Source organism: Triticum aestivum, chromosome 1D, assembly GCF_018294505.1.
Source record: "Triticum aestivum cultivar Chinese Spring chromosome 1D, IWGSC CS RefSeq v2.1, whole genome shotgun sequence".
Lineage (NCBI taxonomy): Eukaryota > Viridiplantae > Streptophyta > Magnoliopsida > Poales > Poaceae > Triticum > Triticum aestivum.
The window spans coordinates 278,216,167-278,243,906 of record NC_057796.1 but is presented as its reverse complement, the minus strand read 5'-3'; the positions used below and the strand labels follow the sequence as shown (position 1 = coordinate 278,243,906).

General features: G+C 47.1%; 1 protein-coding gene across 5 annotated transcripts in view; it reads left to right on the top strand.

Annotated features, from left to right (window-relative positions):
- The window catches only part of LOC123181458 (armadillo repeat-containing protein 7), an 11,528-nt gene extending 2,186 nt beyond the window's left edge, over nt 1-9,342 (top strand). Inside the window, exons 6-8 of one of the 5 annotated variants that reach the window (XR_006491737.1) lie at nt 5,500-5,692; nt 8,164-8,351; nt 9,015-9,342. Coding sequence is in view for 2 of the 5 variants with exons in the window: in XM_044593716.1 (XP_044449651.1) it covers nt 5,500-5,670 (171 nt within the window). In the remaining 3 variants the exon portion in view is untranslated. Of the gene's footprint in view, nt 1-5,499; nt 5,948-6,681; nt 8,564-9,014 lie in introns of those variants that run through there. The other 4 variants (XR_006491736.1, XM_044593716.1, XM_044593715.1 and 1 more) reach the window with 4 other exon arrangements.
- Nucleotides 9,343-27,740: the final 18,398 nt, after the last annotated feature.

Here is a 27,740-nt window from a genome sequence, read left to right as displayed (position 1 = left end):
TTAAATTCATTGCATACATATCGATATTTATGTCACTATGTTCTCACTTCAACATATACAGTGAGTGTTTCTGAACCTATGAACTGCAATCATAACAGTATAGGTTTTCTTTGTTTTGAAGAATATTTTTTTCTGATTGTTTCCTTCCTATGCATGTAAATTTCCTCTTGATCGATTAGGCTACTTTGGGTGATGTCTAAAACAAAGGTTACTTCGGGAAGTAGGCTAAAGGAGAGGAGACATGTGAATTGTGGATATTTAGCCAGGGCACCCTCAGTCGCTTGTCTCTCTATTCCATCCATTAAATTCATTGTATACATATCAATCTTTATGTCACTATGTTCTCACTTCTGTTAGATGTGTATTGTCCCTTTTCTATACATCCCCATTGTATAAGGGGTTTTCTGCACTTTACCACACATGTATATGTAATGGCCTTTGGCCCTCAGTGAATACTAGTTGCTCATTATCTAACATGGTATCAGATGCTAGGTTTGCCTCGCTCTCCCACACGATGCAACCCCGTGCTCCCCCTTCCTAGCCTACCTCGTCTCCGGCTACTCCCGCTCGATTCCGGCCGATTTTTCCGGCCGCTCTCGCCTGCTGCCACACAATCCGCCGCCGCCTGCTGCTATTCAGGCCGCCGCGGCCGCACCTGCCCCTGCCGGCCTCCTCTCCGGCCTCCTCTGCCAGTGTGGCCGCACCTGCCCCTGCCGGCCTCCTCTGCCAACGCGAAAGTCGCGCCGCTCCCGTCCGGCGGCCGCGCCGCTCTAGTTCCTCGCTTGAGTGGGCCGCGCCGCTCCGGTTCCCCGCTCTCGTTCGGCCGCCACCGCTGCCTCTGTCTCGTCCAGGCGCCGCCGCCCCAGGCCCATCCCCGGCTTGGCTGCTTCCGCTCGAGCGAGCGTGCCCCCTGCCCGATCCAGAATCAGGGGCCCTGCTTCGAGCGCGTGAGTCTCCTGCCCGATCCCGATCCAGTTTCTGGATCCGTTGACTTAAAAAAAAGGGCTCCTCATGTCTTCTTCAGGCTATGTCGCTGTTCCTCGGTGCTCGGTGATCTTCGATGGTACCAACTATGCTGAGTTTGCGGGTTTCATGCGTACCCATATGCGCGGTCTTCTGCTGTGGGGTGTTCTATCTGGCGAGGTCCCCTGTCCGCCAAGCCTTGTTGCTCCCGTTGCACCTACCCCGCCGGTACCGCCAATTCTTGCTCTGATGCTTCTCAGGCTGATCGGGATGCAGCCAAGGCGCTTGATGCTTATGATCAGCAGGTATCAGCTTATTCAGATGCTCTTTCCGTCCACCGTGATGATCTATCTGCTTACACTCAGTGGTGCAATGATGATGCTTGAGCTGCTGCCGTTCTTACTGCGAGTGTCCTCCCTCAGTTTGCTTCGGAGTTCATGGGCCTAGGCACTGTTGCAGCGATGTGGTCTTATCTCTGTCAGCGCTATCAGCCCTCTGGTGATGCTCTTTACTTATCTGTGGTGCGTGAGGAGCATGCTCTTCAGCAGGGTGACTCATCTGTTGATGAGTTCTACACACAGAGTTCTGCCATCTGGCGCCAGCTTGACTCTCTTCGGACTGTTGTTTGTGGATCTTGCCGCTGCTGTCAGACTATACGGTCCGACTTGGAGTTTCAGCGTGTCCATGAGTTCTTATCTCGCCTCCGCTCCGAGTTTGAGCCTCGACGTGCTCACTTGCTTGCTCGTGGTCGTGTTCCTATCTCGGAGGTACTTGCTGAGCTTCGTGCTGAGGAGACCCGCCTTCGTTCAGCTGGGTTGCTTGCGGTTCCTTCTGTGTTGGCTGCCCGAGCTCCTGTGTCATCTGCTCGTCCCAGTGCTCCACCGTTACTGCCCACACCTTCAGGGGGGTGGGTCGCCCTCCTTATGTTGAGAAGGGTCGGTCGCGCCGTGACACTTTCTGTGACTACTGCTCCAGGCCGGGTCACCCAGAGTCTGACTGTCGTCAGAAGCAGCGAAACCAGAGGCGCTCCTATTCCAGTGGGACTCCTGTGTCGTCATCGACTCCGTCACTCACTGACCAAGACATTGTGCGGCTCAAGCGCCTTCTGGCTTCCTCTGGTTCTTCATCGACGGGCTCTGCTACTGCTGTGACTGCTTTCACCACTTCATCATCGCCGGCATCTACACCGTCAGGTATATCTTTGTGGGTTCTGGACTCTAGAGCTTCCTTTCATATGTCCTCTGATTGTTCAGCGTTGTCTTCTCTTGGAGCTTCCTTTCATATGTCTTCTGATTCTTCAGCATTGTCTTCTCTTCGCCCTCTTAATTCTCCTATTAATGTTCTTATTGCCGATGGCACATCTCTTCCTGTTGCCAGTCGTGGTATTCTTTCCACTTCGTCCTTTTCTGTTCCTAGTGTTTCACATGTTCCTCGCCTTACCATGAATCTTTTTTTCGCTGCCAACTTACTGATTCTGGTTGTTGTGTCATTCTTGACACCGACTCTTGCTCCATTCAGGATCGTCGCACCAAGGTTTTGGTTGGTGCTGGCCCCCGGCGCCGTGAGTCAGAGGGCCTTTGGGAGGTTGACTGGCTTTGTGTTTCTTCCGCTGCCACCACTTCTGCCAGCTCTCATGCCCTTACTGCCTCCTCGTCTGCGTCCTTCCAACAGTGGCATCATCGCCTTGGTCACATCTGTGGCTCTCGCTTTTCATCCTTAGTGCGTCAGGGCCTCTTGGGGTCTGTATCTGTAGATGTTTCTTTACATTGTAATTGTTGTAGACTTGGCATCCTACCAGTGAGTCGGTATCTCAGCGTCCTTTTGACTTAGTTCATTCTGATATCTGGGGTCCGGCTCCCTTTGATTCGAAAGGTGGTCATCGCTACTATGTTTTGTTTATTGATGATTTCTCTCGCTACACTTGGCTCTACTTCATGAAATCTCGTAGCGAGGTTCTCTCTATATACAAACGATTTGCTGCCATGGTTCACACCCAGTTTTCCACTCCTATACGTACTTTTCGTGCTGACTCCGCTGGCGAGTATATCTCCCAACTGTTGCGTGGTTTTCTCGCGGAACAGGGTACTCTTGCCCAGTTCTCTTGTCCTGGTGCTCATGCTCAAAATGGCGTTGCGGAACGTAAGCATCGTCATTTGCTTGAGACGGCTCGTGTGCTGATGATTGCCGCTTCCCTTCCACCCCATTTTTGGGCTAAGGCTGTTTCTGCATCCACCTACCTCATCAACATTCAGCCATCGACTGCCCTGCAGGGTGGTATTCCTATGGAGTGTCTCACTGGTCGTTCTCCTGACTACTCAGCTCTTCGTATGTTTGTATGTGTGTGCTATGTCCTTGCCCCGCGAGAACGCACCAAACTGATTGCTCGGTCGGTTGAGTGTGTTTTCCTTGGCTACAGTGATGAGCACAAGGGCTATCGCTGTTGGGATCCTTTTGGTCGTCGCTTGCGCATCTCGCGTGATGTGACCTTTGACGAGTCTCGCCTCTTACTACCCACGTCCTTCTTCCTCGAGCTTCTCTGCGGACGGTATTTCTTTTCTTCTCCTTCCCGAGACACCCTGCTATGTGCCTCATGTTTCACCTCTTCCTCCTGCACCTCTCATTCAGTCTCATTCACCACCGACACCATCTTCCCCATCCTCCTCCTCCACCTCTCCACCATCATCTCCAGTCCGTCGCCCTCTCTCACCGTTTCCTCTCCACTATACTCGCCGCCCTCGTACTGAGGATGCTTCCCCTGACGCACCTTCCACCTCTGGTGCACCTCCCTTCATCCTCCCCCGGTTCATAACCTCCGTCCTCGCCCCCCGCTTGATCGCTATTCTCCTGATCAGTACGGTCTCTCTGTTATTGCTGAGCCCACTTCCTATCGGACTGCCATGACTCAGCCTGAATGGCAGCTTGCGATGGCCGAAGAGCTTGATGCCCTTGAGCGCTCTGTCACATGGGATCTGGTTTCCCTCCCTTCCGGTGTTTGTCCCATCACCTGCAAGTGGGTCTACAAGATTAAGACTCGCTTCGATGGTTCTCTTGAGCGCTACAAAGCTCGTCTTGTGGCCCGTGGTTTTCAGCAGGAGCAGGGACGCGATTATGATGAGACATTCGCTCCTATGGCCCACATGACTACTGTCCGCACTCTCCTTGCTGTGGCTTCTGTTCGTCATTGGTCTATCTCTCAACTTGATGTCCAGAACGCCTTTCTCAACGGCGAGTTGCGTGAGGAGGTTTATATGCAGCCACCAGCGGGGTACTATGCTCCTGATGGTATGGTCTGTAGACTTCGCCGCTCCCTCTATGGTCTTAAACAGGCCCCTCGCGCCTGGTTTGAGCGCTTCGCCTCTGTGGTGACTGCCGCTGGTTTCTTGCCCAGTGATCATGATCCCGCGTTGTTTGTTCACACGTCTCCTCGTGGTTGGACTCTTCTCCTTCTGTATGTTGATGACATGATCATCACTGGTGACGACTCTGACTACATTGCCTTTGTTAAGGCTCGCCTTCGCGACCAGTTCCTGATGACTGATCTTGGTCCACTTCGCTATTTTCTTGGGATTGAGATCTCCTCGACCTCTGATGGCTTCTACATCTCCCAAGAAAAATATATTCAAGATCTTCTTGCTCGCGCTGCTCTAGGTGATGAGCGCACAGTTGTGACTCCTATGGAGCTCAACGTTCAGCTTCGTGCCTCTGATGGTGACCCTCTTCCTAATCCCACTCGCTATCGTCACCTTGTTGGCAGCCTTGTCTATCTTGCTGTTACGCGTCCTGACATCTCCTATCCTGTTCACATCCTGAGTCAGTTTGTTTCAGCTCCCACCTTTGTCCACTATAGTCATCTCCTCCATGTTCTACGATATCTTCGTGGCATGATCTCTCAGTGCCTTTTCTTTCCCCGCTCTAGCTCTCTTGAGCTCCAGGCCTACTCTGATGCTACCTGGGCTAGTGATCCCTCTGATCGACGCTCGATGTCTGCTTACTGTGTCTTTCTTGGCGGCTTTCTTATTGCCTGGAAGACAAAGAAACAGACTGCAGTTTCTCGCTCGAGTACAGAGGCTGAGTTGCGAGCCATGGCTATGTTGACGGCTGAGGTGATTCGGTTACGGTGGTTACTTGAGGATTTTGGTGTGTCTGCTACTACCTCGACTCCCTTACTGTCAGACAATACCGGTGCTATCAGTATTGCGCGTGACCCAGTGAAGCATGAGCTCACCAAGCACATCGGTGTGGATGCCCACTTTGTGCGTGCTGCTGTGCAGGATCAGACTCTCGCTCTTCACTATGTGCCCTCTGAGTTACAGTTGGCGGACTTCTTCACGAAGGCACAGACTCGAGCGTAGCACGGTTTTCTTCTCTCCAAACTCAGTGTTGTTGATCCACCATGAGTTTGAGGGGGGTGTTAGATGTGTATAGTCCCTTTTCTGTACATCCCCATTGTATAAGGGGTTTTCTGCACTTTACCACGCATGTTTATCTAACAACTTCAACATATACCAACATTTCCATTTGATTGGTTGCGTGCAGGTGAATTATGCACTTGGAGCCTTGTACTACTTATGCAACCCGTCGACAAAGAACGAGATATTGAAACCGGATGTACTTAGGATCATAAGAGACTATTCTGCAGCTGGAGCCGTCAACAGCAGCTTCAGCAATCTGGCAAATGCATTTCTGGACAAGCACGTCAACTCGTGATGTCAGTTCAGAACTGCAGATGGTAAGGCATGTAACATTTCATCTGATAGAGGATAGAGAGGAGAGGCTACGCAGGAGTTACAATTCTGTGTCCATTTATCCAAGCACAATAATTAGTAGTGACATAAATCTGGAATTTTTACGACCTCTGTGAGAAATCAGTAAGTTCATCAGCGTTGAGGTCTTGGTATTTATTCCAGACAACTGTAAAATTGTCTACTGTAATTGGTTAGGAGTTGGCAGTAAAAGAAAGGAGGATAAAGTGCTCCTTTGTTAATTCCATGCTCTTGAATACTCCCTCCGTCCTAAAAAAGTGTCGTTAATTTAGTACAACTCTGTACTAACTTTGTGCTAAATTTGTGACACTTACTTTCGGATGGAGGGAATTTCTCCGCTTCAAGTACATATCCACATGAACGTTAACAAGAGCTGAAGTGCTAAATGAGGATTTCATTCATGACCCATCTCTGTCATATTTCTGTTAATTTTCACATCCTTCTAAGTTTTCCAAATTGCTGGTTAAACTTGTAATCAGTCTCTCCATGCTTCACTATAAAGTAGTAGCAGAAAACTATCATTCTTCCCTACCTTGATCTGTATACACAACAATTAGATTACGGGAGAGGAAAGAAGCCGTGCACAAACGATAGGCTAAGGAATATAAGTATTAGAGCACAAGAATTCAAGTGCTCTGATAAATTGACCAGCACAAATGATTATTTTTTCGATAAGAAGGTGCTCCACCTTATATATTCCAAACAGACTGAAGCCTGACGCGGTTCACAAATGAGCATTTTAAGCATGCGTCTCTACGTTTCAATATGCTGGTGTCGAAGTCGCGCTTTGTTCTTGAATTTGTCGATTCAGAAGAGGGCACAGCAATTTTTTGTTTAAATAATGAAAGTTGAGACTTGAATCTAGGACCCGTTGGCTTACGTTTTAAGCACTAACTAGTAGAACCAAAAGTTTAGAATGATTGAAAGATTGGACAATCCATGTATATTTCAACAGACTTGTCGCAGATGTCCTACAAAAGGTTCAGGATGGTGGATTCATTTCCCCAATGTCGCTCATCCCCAAGGTAAGGGTACACTCCTGTGTAGAATTCTAGTACGCTCTTTGCCGCTTTCTCCTTGAAAGATGTGAAACTTGGGTGAAAATAGATATAAAAAAAGACAACAAAGCTATCTGCTGCTTTACTTGCTGAGTTGTGTTACTCACTCACTGTAGTCTGATATATGTAGAGAGAAAGGCAGGGGTAGTACTTAGACAAGTAGGTGAGCTTTATTTGTTGTATCAAAACTTATCTAGGGTAGAAAGCTAGGTAGCTATATTCATTATCCAAGTACAAACGTGGTAAAGATATTTATTTAGTTTTTTCTTCGAAACAGAGGAATAAGCTTTGCCTCATCCATTAATTAAAGGAGAACTAGAGAGTTGAGGTTGCAATACGACACAAAAGCGTCAGCAATAAATACAAGAAAGGCCACCACTCTCCCGGCATGAGTTCACCCAAACGTTTTGCACCCACTATGACCTAAAGTCTTGCCTCATTTTTGTTCCCTTCCATGAGAATTGTGGGAGGGGCGGATTCGTAGCGGAAGACTTCATTTTAAATGGTCCAACTCATCGCACTCCTATCCTAAACGTTGCTTTCGGACATATTGATCCACCAATCTTTTGTGGACCCAAGCGGCAGTGTCGATGTGTACAAGTTGAAGCCAATCCCTAACCAAACCCCAAGCCTCAAAGTGTAGCGGCATTTGTAAAGATATTTAGCTTCATGCATAGATATACAATCTCATAATGTTGAAGCCAATCCCTAACCAAACCCCAAGCCTCAGTTGGTACAAACTGAAATCTTATACAATCTCATAAGAATTTAGCAAGCACATCTCATGGATTTTTTTTGTGAGTAAGCACAACTCATGGTTCTTCTAAAAGTGTTAACAATCTCACCAGTATCAGTGTGTCTCACTTGGTGCCTGCTTCTGGTGTGCAGGAGTATTCAAGTGCTGAAATAGACCTCTGTTAATTTTCCTTTTGATATTCTTCTTGGGTCATCAAGTGAATCATTGTGGTTCCACTAGTCTCCATTTATGTGAACAAAGAGTTTCATACACTAAAAATATACATGCCATGTAAGTAAGGCAGATTATTATGAAAGACCTTCAAAAGCTTAAAAAGGAAGAAAAAGGCCCCAAGTTCAAATTTCAGAGTCTGCTGTGGACAAAAGTGATGACTTCTCAACATTGTCAAGATTCGCAGCTGCACTACATATGATTCAGCAGTTATTGTTCCTCGCAAAAAAAAAAGTTATTGTTCGCATTACATTACACTGTCAAGTTGTGTAGCTCGAGACATCCTTCTATCGCCGTAGTAGGTGAAATGGCATTTTCATTGTCTGAATTTTACACCCTAAATATGTAAACTCCGTGAATTACATCATGTTAATGCTGAGTAATTTTTCTAACAAGCTCTTTTATTTCTCAGTGATGTGAAGCTTGGGCGAATAGATCAATACGATGGTGTGTAAGACAAGTAAGGATGACGGCACTCAAAACCGTTGAATCAAAAATCAAGGCTGCAAAGCTGGGGGATAGCAGTGGGTGATGCTGCACACATCGACGGCTGCAACAGAACCGGCAGCTGTCTGCACTCGAGTGCCATGTACGCTACAGGTGCAGGCTAAGCACCTTGTGGCCGGAGACAGAACAATGCGATCTACTATGTTCTTGTGGAAGTTGAATTATTTTCCCGAATGCATCTCATCCCCTATAGGTCGTACCAGGATAGCAGTTTCATCTTTTCTTTCTCACGCTCAAAGATGTCAAACTTTGGTGAATGGAGATGGGAACCTGAGATCAAGGAAACGAGAACATTGTTTGCTTCACTACATTAGTTGTTACTGCCGAGGGAAAATATATACTAGTGCGTTAGGCGAGGAGGTGAGAGTGTTGCTCACTGCATCAAATTATCTAGGGTACACACCAATAGATTTTCCTTTCAATTTTAATTTTACAGTTGCAACAGTGGGTAAGGGGCGTAGCTTCAGTGGATATTGATACTACCAAGTTGTCTTTGGCACAAACTGAAATGTTTAGAGTCTCATTAACAAGTTGATATCGTCCCTCTGTAGAAACTAAGGTTCCTAAAAAAATGTTGACAAGCTCACAACACCTCCAAGGCGCCTGACATTTATTCATAATGTTGTGAAGCATGTACTTTGATTGATCACCATGATTTAACATGAAGTAATAGTTCACCAAGAGTTAAATGGAGAGTAAATTCCAGTTTTTACCTCTTATTTCGGCATTTTTGACAGGAATTATCTCTTTTAACAGATATTCATCCGTTTTACATGGCAATTTACTCCGGTTGATACTCCCTTCTACATTCTATTGGAGTATGAGTAGAGGAGTGGTACATGCGTGCTCCTCCACCGCTGGCCGCCTCACCCGCATGTCTTGTCGCATGAACGAGCCAAGCTCTTAGACCTATGTCAAGTGTTTTTTTTTAAATTTTGCCTGTTGGAAATGGATAATTAATTATGTGTCATTGACGGATGCATTACGAGCCATATCCGAAGCGCTCGGATTGTGAGTTCTTGCCAACTCGGTTGTCGATATGAATTATATGTGGTATCATGACTTGGTAAATATCTTCTTGTTATATGCTCTGTTTCTATGTTGGACTAATGTCCCAGGTCCTTAGAAGAAAGGGCATGGTCCCGGGTCCAGAAGAGAAGACGGCTCATGGTACGACCACCTATAGACGTACCACTCCGTCGTAGCCATTGCACAAGGAGCACCTGCTCATTCCACACGAGAAGAGAAACTTGAACGCGAGTTATTCTATTTTGGTATAACTTTCATTACAGAATCTCAGGCTCGCAAGTTTACAAAGCTCCGACCCCAAGAAGTGAGATCAACCAGGTGGACATGCCTGAACACCAGCGCCGCACTCAACATTGGTGATGATTTCAATTTTCTATGCAACGATGTTGGGTTGCAGATTTTTTTTTCAGGCATTGCACAAGGAGCACCTGCTCATTCCACACGAGAAGAGAAACTTGAACGCGAGTTATTCTATTTTGGTATAACTTTTATTACAGAATCTCAGGCTCGCAAGTTTACAAAGCTCCGACCCCAAGAAGTGAGATCAACCAGGTGGACATGCCTGAACACCAGCGCCGCACTCAACATTGGTGATGATTTCAATTTTCTATGTAACAATGTTGGGTTGCAGATTTTTTTTTTCAGGCCGCTCACACATACCACTGGTTGACACTTGAATTTATTTTCCAGGACGCTCTTTTTTTTAGAGAAGGAGGATCACCCCCGGTCTCTGCATTTTCAGGACATTCATACAAGAGCCAAACGCCGAGCGCACTGTAAACTCTCCTTTTTTCTCATAGCTCCAAGCTCCAAGCCCAAAAACCACGTCCTTTCGTTACCGGGCTGAGCTTTCATCAATCATTTCACCACTTTTTGTGGCCGGTGGTGAGCTAAGCATGCAATGGGTCGCATAGATCATGCGGTATCCGGTTTTGTTGCCATATTTGTATTTGTTTCATCACCGATACGACGGATTAGGACGCGTGAGAGGACCTCCTCCCCCTACATTATTGCCCGCAAAATCTACAAAGGATGGCCACCAAGTTGAGCTTTCATAAAAATCAGTATTAGAATAACACCTAGCTTTTGAAATTTCTTAAGGTTTCTGGAGCTTGCAAAATCCTCCATGCTTGCCTTGCTAACAAGGTCAGATTAAGTAACTCTATGTCTCTGAAGCCCAATCCCCCTTGGTATTTTGGTTGTGTCATCACCACCCACGCCATGAGACCTAACTCATTTTTCTTTCTTAACGCCTACTATCCCACCACAGTTTCCTAATGATTGAATTTATATGAAGACCAAGTCCACGGCGTAGTTATTGAGTTGTGATCCAAATTCATATAATGGCTAACTTTTGACGGAGCGGAGCGGAGGTCCGTCGCCGGGAGGCTTGGATCAGTTTCGACCCGAGTCACCACTGCTAGATATATCTTTTGTAAGCTGCCGCATGGGATAATATTATCGTTTCACGTTAAAATTCCGTGTCCTATGTGTTGATTTGATCTTCCTCGTTTTCTATTGTTTGTTGTAGCTCTGACTGTAGTTTAAAGTAAGATATAGAGTATACGGGTACGCCCGCCCTGCGTCACATATTTGATGAGAGCATCTTTCCCTGGGAAGAGAGAAAAATTCATTCAACCTTTCACCTTATTTCATACCATTTCTTTAAGATACTTGAAAGCTCTGATTTTGCTATGGCCTACATCTTTAGGCATATGTGGATGGCATATTATTAACTAGGAATAATAATTCTATGCCGGGGGCAAGTTAATACCTTACCGAGAAACATTATTTTGGTGAAGGGCTTAGAAGAGGCAAAATATATCCTGGGAATTAACTACATAGAGACAACTAGCAAAAAGCACGTGCGCTGCAATAGGAGAAAAAAAATATCACACAGCCCTAACCAAATAATTATGACTCAAGACTCCAATAGGGTCATGTCCTTTATTTAAACGTGGCATTCCATCTGTGTTGTCGCTTACCTCCTTATTACCCTGGCCGACTATGGCCGCAATGCCCACAAAACTACAATGTGTTTGAATGTGATCAATTCTAAGGCCTCTCTCTCTCTCTCTCTGCATAAGATGAACAATCTGCTTTCTTTTTTCTTCTGCAAGGTTTTGCCGAGGCATGCGTGCGGGACTATTTATGGTTTCTTTCATACCCAGTTTGGTTTTGCTGAGATATTCATTTGCAACACAGATCGACGCTGGTACCAATAAAGACATATCATGCACTATTGATTAAAGTTATGCCCTAAATATAATTTTAAAATGGTTAATAGGTAAAATAACATCATATCATATTCAAATTCTACAAATTTTATATAACTGTTAAAATTAGAGTTACAGTTTAAAAGATATGGATCGATTAGGAAAACATTCGTCACTTAAAGATGGGTTGCTGGTTAATTAATGAAAACGACAGAGGGTTTTCTAAAAAAAATACAAAAGACGATTTGCTTTTGTTACTTAAGGCTGCACAGCGGGCTGATTTCAGAAAAACAGGGGTTCTTGGGCAGAATTTTTTTCCTTTATTAGTAGGAGTATAGATTAACGACATATAGACCAATTAGTTTATTGGCTCACAATCTCCACGAAGCCCTAAATTTTGCAAAAATCAAAAACTAACATTTTATGATTCAGAAAAGCCTAAAAATAATAGGCATAACATAGGGATGTATAATTCAGCTATGTACATCATAAAATACGTTTTTATGCGAGCTACATAAAAACAAAATCTTTTAGGGCTTGTTTAGACTGCTCCGCTCTATCAATATCAGCTTTCTCTCCATGAAATCCACTTTGAAATAGTTTCACACAGGAGATGCAGCTAATCATGTTTGGCTTTCAGCTAACTCCAGCTTTAAGAATGAGAAATTTGGTGGAGAGGATCTATTTGATTGGATGACACGGGGTATTCACTTACTAGTGGCAGTGGTGGGTAAATTGTTGGCAAATGTAGCATGCAATTTCAAAATTTTCCTACGCTCACGCAAGATCTATCTAGGAGATGCGTAGCAACGAGAGGGGAGAGCATCTTCATACCCTTGAAGATCGCAAAGCGGAAGCGTTTATCAACGCGGTTGATGTAGTCGTACACCTTCACGACCCGTCCCAATCAAGTACCGAACGTACGACACCTCCGCGTTCAGCACACGTTCAGCTCGATGACGTCCTCGCCTTCTTGATCCAGCAAGACGGGCGAAGTAGTAGATGAGTTCCAGCAACACGACGGCGTGGTGACGGTGTTGGTGAAGAATAATCTCCGCAGGGCTTCGCCAAGCACAACAGAAACTATGACGGGGGATAAACTAGAGGGGACGGGGTTGCCGGCACACGGCTTGGTGATGATGTGTTCCAGGTGCTAGCCCCGCCCCTCTATTTATATGTTGAGCCCTGGGATCGAAACTTGGAGTAAAAGCCTCCTCAAAGTCGGTTTTTCCCGCAAGGAAGAGTCCTTCTCGGACTTCCAGGACCAGACGCCATGGGCCTCGGCGTCTGGCCCAGACACCATGGGCCTCGGCGTCTAGCCCAGGGCCAGACGCCAGGGTCTCCGGCGTTTGGCCCCCTGGCCTCTCCAAAACTCCTTTTGCACTGACCTAAAGCCCCGTGGGCTTCACCCCTTGGCCGAACCATATCATCCTATATATCAATCTTTACCTCCGGACCATTTCAGAGCTCCTCGTCATGTCCGTGATCTCATCCGGGACTCCGAACAACATTCGGTCACCAACATACATAACTCATATAATACTATATTGTCAACGAACGTTAAGCGTGTGGACCCTACGGGTTCGAGTACTATGTAGACATGACCGAGACACCTCTCTGGTCAATAACCAATAGCGGAACCTGGATGCCCATATTGGCTCCTACATATTCTACGAAGTTCTTTATCGGTCGAACCTTATGACAATATACGTAATTCCCTTTGTCTATCGGTATGTTACTTGTCCGAGATTCGATCGTCGGTATCTTCATACCTAGTTCAATCTCGTTACCGGCAAGTCTCTTTACTCGTTCCGTAATGCATCATCCCGTAACTAACACATTAGTCACATTGCTTGAAAGGCTTATTATGATGTGCATTACTGAGAGGGCCCAGAGATACCTCTCCCATACTCGGAGTGACAAATCCTAATCTCGATCTATGCCAACCCAAAAAACACCTTTGGAGATACCTGTAGAGCATCTTTATAATCACCCAGTTACGTTGTGAAGTTTGATAGCACACAAGGTATTCCTCTGGTATCCGGGAGTTGCATAATCTCATAGTTGAAGGAATATGTATTTGACATGAAGAAAGCAGTAGCAATAAAACTGAATGATCAATATGCTAAGCTAACGGATGGGTCTTGTCCATCACATCATTCTCCTAATGATGTGATCCCGTTCATCAAATGACAACACATGTCTATGGTTAGGAAACTTAACCATCTTTGATTAACGAGCTAGTCTAGTAGAGGCTTACTAGGGACACGGTGTTTTGTCTATGTATCCACACATGTATCAAGTTTCTGGTTAATAAAATTCTAGCATGAATAATAAACATTTATCATGATATAAGGAAATATAAATAACAACTTTATTATTGCCTCTAGGGCATATTTCCTTCAGTCTCCCACTTGCACTAGATCAATAATCTAGTTCACATCGCCATGTGATTTAACATCAATAGTTCACATCGCCATGTGACCAACACCCAAAGGGTTTACTAGAGTCAGTAATCTAGTTCACATCGCTATGTGATTAACACCCAAAGAGTACTGAGGTGTGATCATGTTTTGTTTGCCAGAGAAGTTTAGTCAACGGGTCTACCACATTCAGATCCGTATGTATTGTGCAAATTTCTATATCTACAATGCTCTGCACGGAGCTACTCTAGCTAATTGCTCCCACTTTCAATATGTATCCAGATTGAGACTCAGAGTCATCCGGATCAGTATCAAAGCTTGCATCGACGTAACCCTTTACAAATAACTCTTTGTCACCTCCATAATCGAGAAACATTTCCTTAGTCCTCTTTAGGTACCTAGGATAATTTTGACCGTTGTCCAGTGATCTACTCCTAGATCAGTATTGTACCCCCTTGCCAAACTTATAGCAAGGCACACATCAGGTCTGGTACACAGCATTGCATACATGATAGAACCTATGGCTGAGGCATAGGGAATGACTTTCATTTTCTCTCTATCTTCTACAGTGGTCGGGCATTGAGTTTGACTCAACTTCACACATTGTAACACAGATGTCACGACCGGATTTTCGGGATATAAATTCCCAGAAAAACGGCCTGTGTGCTCACCAGCCCCAGGATTACTGTTAGCTGATGAGGTACCAACTTGATACAAGAAAATCCAAGCAAATACAAAAATATGTAGTACAAGACCATTGAGGCCTAGGAGTACAACACTTGGTTTCTAATGGTAGAGGGCGGAAGCGGTTGGATACATCTGCGTCTATGGGACTCCATTTCCCACAAGAACAGCTGACCAGGATAACTCCTACCTTCGCGAGGCTGCACATGTCAACACGTAGGTTCCGAGGTTGTCACCGCGATGCTTATCTCCAAGCAAGGAATCTGGCCAAGACAATAGCCAGGGACAAGCCAGTGAGTATGTTTGAATGTACTCGCAAACATTAAGAACACGGGTACAATATATCAAACATGCTCCGGGTTAATTAGATGATCACACGTCTGTCACGAAATATGCGAAAGACCATGATGCACACATATGGTTAAAAATATTCCAAAATAAAAATACTGGGTGCCAAACGAGGGTCTGAATGACTCCTCGAGAGGAAACTGCAACAATAGTAATACTGGTGCCAAACGAGGGTCTGAATGACTCCTCGAGAGGAAACTGCAGGAATAGTAATACTGGTGCCAAACGAGGGTCTGAATGACTCCTCGAGAGGAAACTGCAAGAATAATAATGCCGCAGTCGGGCGTCGGGGCGACACCACATAAAGGGCTTATAGGAGTTAAATGAACAACAAGCATGCCGCAGTCGGGCGTCTGAGCGACACCACAGAAAGGGCTTATAAGAGAATAATCACAGTGAGTATCCAGGAGGTAGAACCATCCCAGGGATACTAAAAAAGAATACATAATATAAATGGTTAGTCCAGAAATAAATCATATGTGCCATAATCATAAACAATATTTAGTTCAGTCGTTTCTCCATCCGAAAACCGATAATTTGGTCTAGTCAAGCCGTATCTCCATCCGAAAAACCGTCAGTGAGATCTATCTAAATCGTCCTCCATCCGAATACCGTTACTGAGCTCTAGCTAATTCGTTCTCCATCCGAATACCGTTACTAGGTTCAACTCAGACTGTGGTCTTTACTCAAGAACATGACTATCCAACAGGATATATCCTCTGCAGAGGGAGTACCATTTTCCCACGAGTAACGGGTTTACTTAGTCCATCGGGACTAATTCCGTCTACGGTCTTTTAATTGAAAACACGCCTGACCTGCACACACCAGCTTAACTCACCGGTGTCTGGAATCACCCATGACACCTGCCAAGCAAAACTCTAAGTGGGGAGGCTACAACCTCGACGTAGCACGGGATCAAATTTCTATTCGCGCGCTCTAAGGGGGTGCCTCCCTCTCGGTCCCAACCGGAAACACCCATGCCCCCGGACCAGGTGGCCTGCCTACCGGATGCACCCGGTATCTTCCACCATGGCCTCTCTGTACGGTGTGTGCTTTGGAAAGGGGTTGACAACCTACTGAACCATACCCTGTCCACTGCAGGGACAAGTGGTGGTACCAACAAATAAGGGAGCTATTGATCAAGACTCGGTCTACAACCAACTCAGGTGGTCCAAGTATCCTCCAACAATATCACCATTTATGAAATAAATCACCACTCCTCAAGCCCCACCATGCCATGCCGGACATACTCGTCTCGACGAGGGACTAGGGACAAGCTCGTGTCTACCCAAGACCACGACTTTCCCGGCTTCCTACCGGTATGCATGAGGAGCTCACGAGGATGATCCAAATCACTAATGTATCCATTTCTGACCACAACACAACTCCAAAGTGCACTCATGCACGAGACTATATCGATACATAAAGCCAACGCATATACCAAGTCAAAAGGTGTTGTGATCGCACCAGAACACCACAACAAAATATTATGCCAGAGTTCAGAAATGCTTGCCTTCAAGAGTATGCAAGGGATGCACTTTTTGAAAGCTTTCCCTTTCCTCCAAAAATCCTATTTTTCAAAATAACCAAATAACAAATATTTCAAACACAGTACAAAAAGTTGTCTCAAATATTTTTGAAATAAATCTTAAAATAAACTAGATGAAATTTGAGAGAGGTAGGAAAAGGAATCAACTCATTTGGAGTTCTATTTTAAAAGTTATAGCCAGTCAAAGATTAGTCAAACTTCTGTTTTAATAAAAACAGAAAAAGGAAAACGCTGCGGGGAAGAATATGTTTTCAAAGCAGAGGTGACGTACTCCGGAGCTTTGTGCTTTCACTTAAACAGAGAGAGCGGCCGCGCGGGTCACTGACAGTGGGTCCAAGGGGCCCACTGGTCAGGTTTGACCGTTTTCCCTCGCCCTCCCTTCTCTCTGCCCGAACGGCGCGGGGCTCCGGCGATCGCCGGCGACGAACGGCGGCTCCTCGAGGGCATCTGAGGGCAGGGATGGGTTGGCCAGACCGAGGCGATCCTCTCGGTGGGCGTTAGGCAGGTGGGGACGGAGGAGGCCACCGGCGGCGAGCTCCGCGGCGGAGGGGGCTACGGTGGTGAAGTGATATCTGGGCTCCGGTGATCCTTGGCCGAAGCGGAGGCGCTAGGAAGCTCCGCACGACTACGGGGGAGTTCTTGGTGGCGTTGGATTGGCGGGGGAAGCTCCGGTTGCGACGAACGGCACTGGATTGCGGCGGCGACCGAACTTGCCGGAGGCGGGGAAGAAAGAGCTTTCCCGTCGATTGCTGGCTGTGGGAGGGCTATGGGGGTGGTCTGGGGTTGCTTGAGTGTTCGGTTGAGCTCGGGGTCCCTTTAAATAGGCGCTCGAGGCTGGCTCCCGCGGTGGCCGAGGATAAGATCGCCGGCGACCACTTTTCTGTAGTTGCAGGGCATCGTGGCGGCGACGAAAGCGTGCCGACGAGCGGGAGGATAAGCACGGCCTGTGCTCTGGGGCAGCTGGCGTGCGCTGGCGGTTTGGGCGGCGCCGTCCGCGGCGGAATCCGCTGCCGACGCCGGCGTGCTGCCAGGGAGAGATTGGAGGGTACTAGAGAGAGGGCGAGTGCCTGGCGTGGTTCGGCAGGCGAGCAGGGGCCAGAGATGGGACGCGACGAGGGCGGCAGAGCGGCGTGTCGGCTCAGTGCGCGCGCGTGCAAAACGTGCGCTCTGGGCGCGCCCGGAGCACGCACGGCATGTGTTCGACGCAATGCCAGTGTGCTCTAGAGAGCTTGGGCGAGGCTGGCAAAGAACAGAACAAGGGTAGGGGTGGCTAGGAGCTCAGTGGACAAGGTTGTTGGGTCAGTGGAACAAAATCACAGTGCAAACAAAGAACTCATACCAAAACAGACTGTGCACACCAGGTGTTCGACAGAATGCCAGATGCACTTAGGCAACTCTTGGAGTGGCCAAAATCTCCAGATCAGTGTCTCTTTAGATGCAGGAGATGGTGGTAAGATTAGTTTGGCAAAAACAGATAGTTGATAGTGCAAGAATTTGAGAAAACCAGTTTTGGGCAGAAACTAAAGGCTGACATTGCATGCACCAAAAATATGCCAATGGGTCCAATCTCCTGGACTTAAGAGTTTTGAAGGGAGGGCTACAAGTAGGAAAAAGCTCAGGGTTACTAGAGCAAAGAAAAATAAGGTTGCAGTACAAATCACCAATTTGGACCAGAATGCAAAAGAGGTTGATCCACTCAAATTTTTCAAAGAACATCACTGGGTTTTTGCTTGAAGATGAATTGTATGCATCCATTGACATCTCCAAACACTTGGAAGAATTTTTAAAGAAACATTTAAATGGGTTGTAGTGCAAAAGTGCCCACTGGACCAGATTGGAAAAGTTGGTGTAGAGCTCAAAATCTCCAATGGCCAAGAGGTATTTTTGCATGAAAGTGATGTGGAAACATCACATGACATCCCCAAATTTTGGTGAAATTTTTAAAAGCATTTATCAAATGGTTGCAGTGCAAAAAGGGGCTCCAAATTTATGAAAGATCATTTTAAAAGAATAAAGCTCATGAAAAATAATTATGCAAATAAATCCACTGATAACGGATTGATCTTATAAAGAGGGCACACAAGTCCAATACTACTCTTTGAAGGCTTTTCCACTTGAAGTAAAAATTCACCATAACAAAAGGGTAAATCTTGACAAATGGAAAAGTTTTATTTCCTGGCAACATTTTAATAAATAAAACAAGGCCAAAATTTTGGGGTGTCACAACACTACCCCCTTAAGAAAAATCTCGTCGTGGAGATTTGTTAAAAGCCGTTTTGAACAAGAACTGTTTTGAAATAAATTTGTTTTTATCAAAGAAATCCTTCAATTGCACAAAAACAAAACGGCTACAGTGAGAGGGCAATAAGTGGTGTAAAACCACAGTGGGGTACACTGGCGTAGTGTGGAAAAGATCCACGGTTAGGGAAAACGAGATATTTCTATGCGGATACAGTAATTTAGAATGAATTCTAAATTACTAAAATACGCTGGTCGCACCCGAGAGCATAGTGCTCTCTCTGGCTGACAGGTGTGCCCAGGGCCCACTATCGGCCTCTTCTCCTACCTCTGGCTCTCTCTTCTCTCTCGCGTGCTCTCCCGCGCTTCCTCCACCGGCGATGCCTAGCTCGTAGGGCATCGAGGCCGTACCGTGGCGTGCTAGCTGCCGGTGCAGCGTGCACTCACCTCGCGGGCCAGTGCGTTGTCGGCACTGCTCGCGGACTCGCCTCCGAACACCAGCGGTCGAGCGACGAGTGGCGCTGGTGGACCTCGCCCACCGTGCACCGATCTCGGGCTATAAAACGATCGCGGTGCTCCTCCCTTATTCCTCACACCTGGCCTCGCTTCTACTCCTCCTTCCTTCTCCTCCATTGCGGCTAGCAGGAGCTCGAGCCGAGGCTCTAATGGCGGAGGCAATGCCGGACTGGTATGTGGTCCTGGTGTGTGGAGGCTTGGCGGTGCTGCTGGGGTTCTCCGTGCTCCTGTGCGCGATGATCCTGGATGATCGTCGTGATGCTGCCGCTCGAGTGTTGGCTCTTCGCTGTGGCGGCGATCACGTGGATTAGGCGCGGCATCGGGGCTGACCGCTGTCGGTGTGCTGGGGCAGCTCGCGCTCGAATGAACACTCACAAATCTCTCTTACTGAGACTGTGGTGTCCTCGAGTGTGGTTAGTTAGGCGCAAAAATGTGCTCAAGGATTTGTAATAGTGCTCGAGGTCGAGTGGTGGCTGCTGAGAGTTCGCTGTTACGAGGATGCGCGAATAAAAATCTATGTCGTGAAAATATATACGCGGCAGTATCTCGGGGAAAGAAATCTCCTCAAAAACACGTTGCGAGAGAAAAAAATAATTAAAACAAAACTAACAGCAGTAACACTGCTCAGAAAATAGGAACTAAAGAAAATCGGATCCGTCGCACAATTTTTTTACGAACATGCTGCAACACATAAATACAAGTACTGGGACAATAAATACATCGGAGGCGTTTACAAGGAAAACGACAAAAAGACAGGGTCCTGAGAAAACGCCTCTGGCACTGGGGCACACTCCTCTTCTATCGGGGGAAGCGGGTTGACCAGTCGATGGATGCGCCCTTCTTGGTCAGGCCTCAGAGGTCTGCCAATAGCGCTCCGAAGATTTAAATCAGCGAGGCTCTGGAGGTAGCCCATTACTCGCTGAGTTAAACGCTCCTGGGCAATAACGTACTGGGCAAGGTTGGCCAGTACTGGATCTCTCTCAATACGTCCTCCGGGAAAAGATGCAACTTCTCCGGGTCCTGCACGACTCGGAAAATAGTAGTATCCTCGCTCGCTGGCATAGGGTACTGCGAATCGAAGACGAGTGAGTGCCTCGTACGCAGCAGCTTCTATAGCCATATGCGGAGTCGACATGGATTTCCCCACGAAGGAGACTTCCGTTGGGTCTTGGTTTGGGTAGGCGGGAGGGATGTGCACCACTGCCCAATATTTCGAGGTGGAAGGGGTGATCCTTGAGTTGAGCAACTCGTACTGGGGTGGACGGGTGGCACTCATAGTACTGCAGGTAAAGTCCCACAATAATTTGACAAAACTGCCCGGGGTTGCGTCTGGGGTTCTCAGATAAATACTGGGGGTCGACATGGCAAGGAATGGCTGTGAGTACTGCGCACAAAGGTGAGGGGTGCTTGAAGTGGCCTTTATATAGCACCGGGGCTGGGATTAATCACTGGAGAAAAGGTGGCTGGATGCCGATCCTGTTCTCGGGTCAACGCCACAGATATACATATCACATAAAAGTGACGCATTACTGTGGTTGCCGACGGGGTTGGTCTTGGCAGCTGTGCCCGAAATTAAAAAAAAAACAACTGTACGCCAACGTACACACGCACAGCTACTACTCCAACACTAAGGGTGCTCAAGCAGACAGCATGCAATAAAAGCGATACAAGACCACACCATTACAAAGCGTAGGAAAACTAAGGCTCGATACAACTCGAGCGACTTAGTCTACTACGTTAATGTCTAAGTGGGCTGGCCTTGCGGACGCCGATGCTTCTCCACGGTTCTCACCGTCGGAAATTGCTGGTTGAGGTTGAGGGGCTGCCGGGTCGGGGAAATGGTGATGACCATCGCGGGGGTTGTTGGCCACAATCCCGTTGGAATGGGTTCCCAAAAGGCGACGAAGCGCTTCGGGGGTCACCAAAGCACTCTGGCTGATGGCTGGCGCAGACCTCAAGGGGTCGATCGGGTGTCCGAACAACACGACTGGGTTGTCGGCGTCGGGCTCCGCTTCTCTTCTCGCCGGGGCTCGGCGAACCAGCTCTCCACGAGCTGCGATCAGATCGAGAGTGACCTGATCGAACAGTTGCTCTAGTGCGCTTACATAGCGCACCAGATGCAATAGTGCTGGATCCGTCTCGTGGTCTCCATTGGCAACCTGGGGCGGCCTACCATACCCGTCACGACTGGGGTAGTAGTAGAACGAGCGACAATTAACTCTGGGCGACAAGTGCCGGAGTTGAACTATAGCTTCGCGGGCTGCCAGTTGGATGGCCTGTGGCTCAAAGGAAGTTGTCCTCCCAGTGAACCTGTAGGGGCGTTCTGGCGACAGACTCCTACCGTAGATGTGCACAGTGGCCCAGTACTGACGGCTCTCACCGTACATGGGTCCCTGGTACACAACATACTCAGGAGGCTCTTCTAACGCATAGGCACGGCGGGTGAGGTTTGCGAGCACGGTCACGAAACCTCCAAGGTTGGTCGCTGTGGTCTCATTGTGAACGATGGGGCCAGGCATCGTGGCTTGGTTTGGGGAAAAAGGGTTGTGCGGTGCTGTGTTTGAGGCTAGCGTGCCCTTTTTATAGGGAAAGGGGACGGAGTCTTCCCCCGCACGCTTGCGATAGAGACTGGTTGGGTGTCGGTCACTGGCGCGTGATCGATGGGCTAGGTTGATAGGTTGGGCACCGTCCGCCGAAAAGGGCGTCGGGTCACTGTGGGGCTATCTTACGCGAGAAGCTTGGCCGGGACTAGGTTAAGATCTGATGGTTTGGTTAACCTAGGTTTATTGACCTGGCTAAGATAGGATTAGCCAATGGTCAGCCTGGCTCTGATACCAAGTCTGTCACGACCGGATTTTCGGGATATAAATTCCCAGAAAAACGGCCTGTGTGCTCACCAGCCCCAGGATTACTGTTAGCTGATGAGGTACCAACTTGATACAAGAAAATCCAAGCAAATACAAAAATATGTAGTACAAGACCATTGAGGCCTAGGAGTACAACACTTGGTTTCTAATGGTAGAGGGCGGAAGCGGTTGGATACATCTGCGTCTATGGGACTCCATTTCCCACAAGAACAGCTGACCAGGATAACTCCTACCTTCGCGAGGCTGCACATGTCAACACGTAGGTTCCGAGGTTGTCACCGCGATGCTTATCTCCAAGCAAGGAATCTGGCCAAGACAATAGCCAGGGACAAGCCAGTGAGTACGTTTGAATGTACTCGCAAACATTAAGAACACGGGTACAATATATCAAACATGCTTCGGGTTAATTAGATGATCACACGTCTGTCACGAAATATGCGAAAGACCATGATGCACACATATGGTTAAAAATATTCCAAAATAAAAATACTGGGTGCCAAACGAGGGTCTGAATGACTCCTCGAGAGGAAACTGCAACAATAGTAATACTGGTGCCAAACGAGGGTCTGAATGACTCCTCGAGAGGAAACTGCAGGAATAGTAATACTGGTGCCAAACGAGGGTCTGAATGACTCCTCGAGAGGAAACAGCAAGAATAATAATGCCGCAATCGGGCGTCGGGGCGACACCACATAAAGGGCTTATAGGAGTTAAATGAACAACAAGCATGCCGCAGTCGGGCGTCTGAGCGACACCACAGAAAGGGCTTATAAGAGAATAATCACAGTGAGTATCCAGGAGGTAGAACCATCCCAGGGATACTCAAAAAGAATACATAATATAAATGGTTAGTCCAGAAATAAATCATATGTGCCATAATCATAAACAATATTTAGTTCAGTCGTTTCTCCATCCGAAAACCGATAATTTGGTCTAGTCAAGCCGTATCTCCATCCGAAAAACCGTCAGTGAGATCTATCTAAATCGTCCTCCATCCGAATACCGTTACTGAGCTCTAGCTCATTCGTTCTCCATCCGAATACCGTTACTAGGTTCAACTCAGACTGTGGTCTTTACTCAAGAACATGACTATCCAACAGGATATATCCTCTGCAGAGGGAGTACCATTTTCCCACGAGTAACGGGTTTACTTAGTCCATCGGGACTAATTCCGTCTACGGTCTTTTAATTGAAAACACGCCTGACCTGCACACACCAGCTTAACTCACCGGTGTCTGGAATCACCCACGACACCTGCCAAGCAAAACTCTAAGTGGGGAGGCTACAACCTCGACGTAGCACGGGATCAAATTTCTATTCGCGCGCTCTAAGGGGGTGCCCCCCCTCTCGGTCCCAACCGGAAACACCCATGCCCCCGGACCAGGTGGCCTGCCTACCGGATGCACCCGGTATCTTCCACCATGGCCTCTCTGTACGGTGTGTGCTTTGGAAAGGGGTTGACAACCTACTGAACCATACCCTGTCCACTGCAGGGACAAGTGGTGGTACCAACAAATAAGGGAGCTATTGATCAAGACTCGGTCTACAACCGACTCAGGTGGTCCAAGTATCCTCCAACAATTTCACCATTTATGAAATAAATCACCACTCCTCAAGCCTCACCATGCCATGCCGGACATACTCGTCTCGACGAGGGACTAGGGACAAGCTCGTGTCTACCCAAGACCACGACTTTCCCGGCTTCCTACCGGTATGCATGAGGAGCTCACGAGGATGATCCAAATCACTAATGTATCCATTGCTGACCACAACACAACTCCAAAGTGCACTCATGCACGAGACTATATCGATACATAAAGCCAACTCATATACCAAGTCAATAGGTGTTGTGATCGCTCCAGAACACCACAACAAAATATTATGCCAGAGTTCAGAAATGCTTGCCTTCAAGAGTATGCAAGGGATGCACTTTTTGAAAGCTTTCCCTTTCCTCCAAAAATCCTATTTTGCAAAATAACCAAATAACAAATATTTCAAACACAGTACAAAAAGTTGTCTCAAATATTTTTGAAATAAATCTTAAAATAAACTAGATGAAATTTGAGAGAGGTAGGAAAAGGAATCAACTCATTTGGAGTTCTATTTTAAAAGTTATAGCCAGTCAAAGATTAGTCAAACTTCTGTTTTAATAAAATCAGAAAAAGGAAAACGCTGCGGGGAAGAATACGTTTTCAAAGCAGAGGTGACGTACTCCGGAGCTTTGTGCTTTCACTTAAACAGAGAGAGCGGCCGCGCGGGTCACTGACAGTGGGTCCAAGGGGCCCACTGGTCAGGTTTGGCCGTTTTCCCTCGCCCTCCCTTCTCTCTGCCCGAACGGCGCGGGGCTCCGGCGATCGCCGGCGACGAACGGTGGCTCCTCGAGGGCATCTGAGGGCAGGGACGGGTTGGCCAGACCGAGGCGATCCTCTCGGTGGGCGTTAGGCAGGTGGGGACGGAGGAGGCCACCGGCGGCAAGCTCCGCGGCGGAGGGGGCTACGGTGGTGAAGTGATATCTGGGCTCCGGTGTTCCTTGGCCGAAGCGGAGGCGCTAGGAAGCTCCGCACGACTACGGGGGAGTTCTTGGTGGCGTTGGATTGGCAGGGGAAGCTCCGGTTGCGACGAACGGCACTGGATTGCGGCGGCGACCGAACTTGCCGGAGGCGGGGAAGAAAGAGCTTTCCCGTCGATTGCTGGCTGTGGGAGGGCTATGGGGGTGGTCTGGGGTTGCTTGAGTGTTCGGTTGAGCTCGGGGTCCCTTTAAATAGGTGCTCGAGGCTGGCTCCCGCGGTGGCCGAGGATAAGATCGCCGGCGACCACTTTTCTATAGTTGCAGGGCATCGTGGCGGCGACGAAAGCGTGCCGACGAGCGGGAGGATAAGCACGGCCTGTGCTCTGGGGCAGCTGGCGTGCGCTGGCGGTTTGGGCGGCGCCGTCCGCGGCGGAAGCTGCTGCCGACGCCGGCGTGCTGCCAAGGCGGCGCTGCAGGGTGCCAGGGAGAGCTTGGAGGGTACTAGAGAGAGGGCGAGTGCCTGGCGTGGTTCGGCAGGCGAGCAGGGGCCAGAGATGGGATGCGACGAGGGCGCCAGAGCGGCGTGTCGGCTCAGTGCGCGCGCGTGCAAAACGCGCGCTCTGGGCGCGCCCAGAGCACGCACGACAGGTGTTCGACGCAATGCCAGTGTGCTCTAGAGAGCTTGGGCGAGGCTGGCAAAGAACAGAACAAGGGTAGGGGTGGCTAGGAGCTCAGTGGACAAGGTTGTTGGGTCAGTGGAACAAAATCACAGTGCAAACAAAGAACTCATGCCAAAACAGACTGTGCACACCAGGTGTTCGACAGAATGCCAGATGCACTTAGGAAACTCTTGGAGTGGCCAAAATCTCTAGATCAGTGTCTCTTTAGATGCAGGAGATGGTGGTAAGATTAGTTTGGCAAAAACAGATAGTTGATAGTGCAAGAATTTGAGAAAACCAGTTTTGGGCAGAAACTAAAGGCTGACATTGCATGCACCAAAAATATGCCAATGGGTCCAATCTCCTGGACTTAAGAGTTTTGAAGGGAGGGCTACAAGTAGGAAAAAGCTCAGGGTTACTAGAGCAAAGAAAAATAAGGTTGCAGTACAAATCACCAATTTGGACCAGAATGCAAAAAAGGTTGATCCACTCAAATTTTTCAAAGAACATCACTGGGTTTTTGCTTGAAGATGAATTGTATGCATCCACTGACATCTCCAAACACTTGGAAGAATTTTTAAAGAAACATTTAAATGGGTTGTAGTGCAAAAGTGCCCACTGGACCAGATTGGAAAAGTTGGTGTAGAGCTCAAAATCTCCAATGGCCAAGAGGTATTTTTGCATGAAAGTGATGTGGAAACATCACATGACATCCCCAAATTTTGGTGAAATTTTTAAAAGCATTTATCAAATGGTTGCAGTGCAAAAAGGGGCTCCAAATTTATGAAAGATCATTTTAAAAGAATAAAGCTCATGAAAAATAATTATGCAAATAAATCCACTGATAACGGATTGATCTTATAAAGAGGGCACACAAGTCCAATACTACTCTTTGAAGGCTCTTCCACTTGAAGTAAAAATTCACCATAACAAAAGGGTAAATCTTGACAAATGGAAAAGTTTTATTTCCTGGCAACATTTTAATTAATAAAACAAGGCCAAAATTTTGGGGTGTCACAACAGACAAGAACCCTTTCTTTGACTGATCCATTTTGAACTTCAAAACTTTACCAAGGTATGTGCTTTGTGAAAGTCCAATTAAGCGTCTTGATCTATCTCTATAGATCTTGATGCCCAATATATAAGCAGCTTTACCGAGATCTTTCATTGAAAAACTCTTATTCAAGTATCCTTTTATGCTATCCAGAAATTCTATATCATTTCCAATCAACAATATATCATCCACATATAATTAGAAATGCTACAGAGCTCCCACTCACTTTCTTGTAAATACAGGCTTCTCCAAAAGTCTGTATAAAACCATACGCTTTGATCACCTCATCAAAGCATATATTCCAACTCCGAGATGCTTGCACCAGTCCATAAATGGATCGTTGGAGCTTGCACACTTTGTTAGCACCTTTAGGATCGACAAAACCTTATGGTTGCATCATATACAACTCTTCTTTAAGAAATCCATTAAGGAATGCAATTTTGATGTCCATTTGCCAGATTTCATAATCATAAAATACGACAATTGCTAACATGATTCAGACAGACTTAAGCATCGCTACGAGTGAGAAAATCTCATCGTAGTCAACACCTTGAACTTGTCGAAAACCTTTCGCGACAAGCAGAGCTTTGTAGATAGTAACACTACCATCAGTGTCTGTCTTCCTCTTGAAGATCCATTTATTCTCAATGGCTTGCCGATCATTGGGCAAGTCCACCAAAGTCCACACTTTGTTCTCATACATAGATCCTATCTCAGATTTCATGGCCTCAAGCCATTTATCGGAATCTGGGCTCATCATCGCTTCTTCATAATTCGTAGGTTCATCATGGTATAGTAACATGACTTCCAGAACAGGATTACCGTACCACTCTGGTGCGGAACCTGGATGATCTTATTGGTTCTTACATATTCTACAAAGATCTTTAACGGTCAAACCGCAATGACAACATACGTCATTCCCTTTGTCATCGGTATGTTACTTGCTTGAGATTCGATCGTCGGTATCTTCATACCTAGTTCAATCTCGTTACTGGCAAGTCTCTTTACTCGTTCCATAATGTATCATCCCGCAACTAACTCATTAGTCACATTGCTTGCAAGGCTTACCATGATGTGCATTACCGAGAGGGCCCAGAGATACCTCGATACTCGGAGTGACAAATCCTAATCTCGATCTATGCCAACCCAACAAACACCTTCGGAGGTACTTGTAGAGCATCTTTATGATCACCCAGTTATGTTGTGACGTTTGATAGCACACAAGGTATTCCTCCGTTATTCGGGAGTTGAATATGTATAAGTCATGAAGAAAGCAATAGCAATAAAACTTAACAATCATTATGCTAAGCTAATGGATGGGTCTTGTCCATCACATCATTCTCCTAATGATGTGATCCCGTTCATCAAATGACAACACATGTCTATGGTT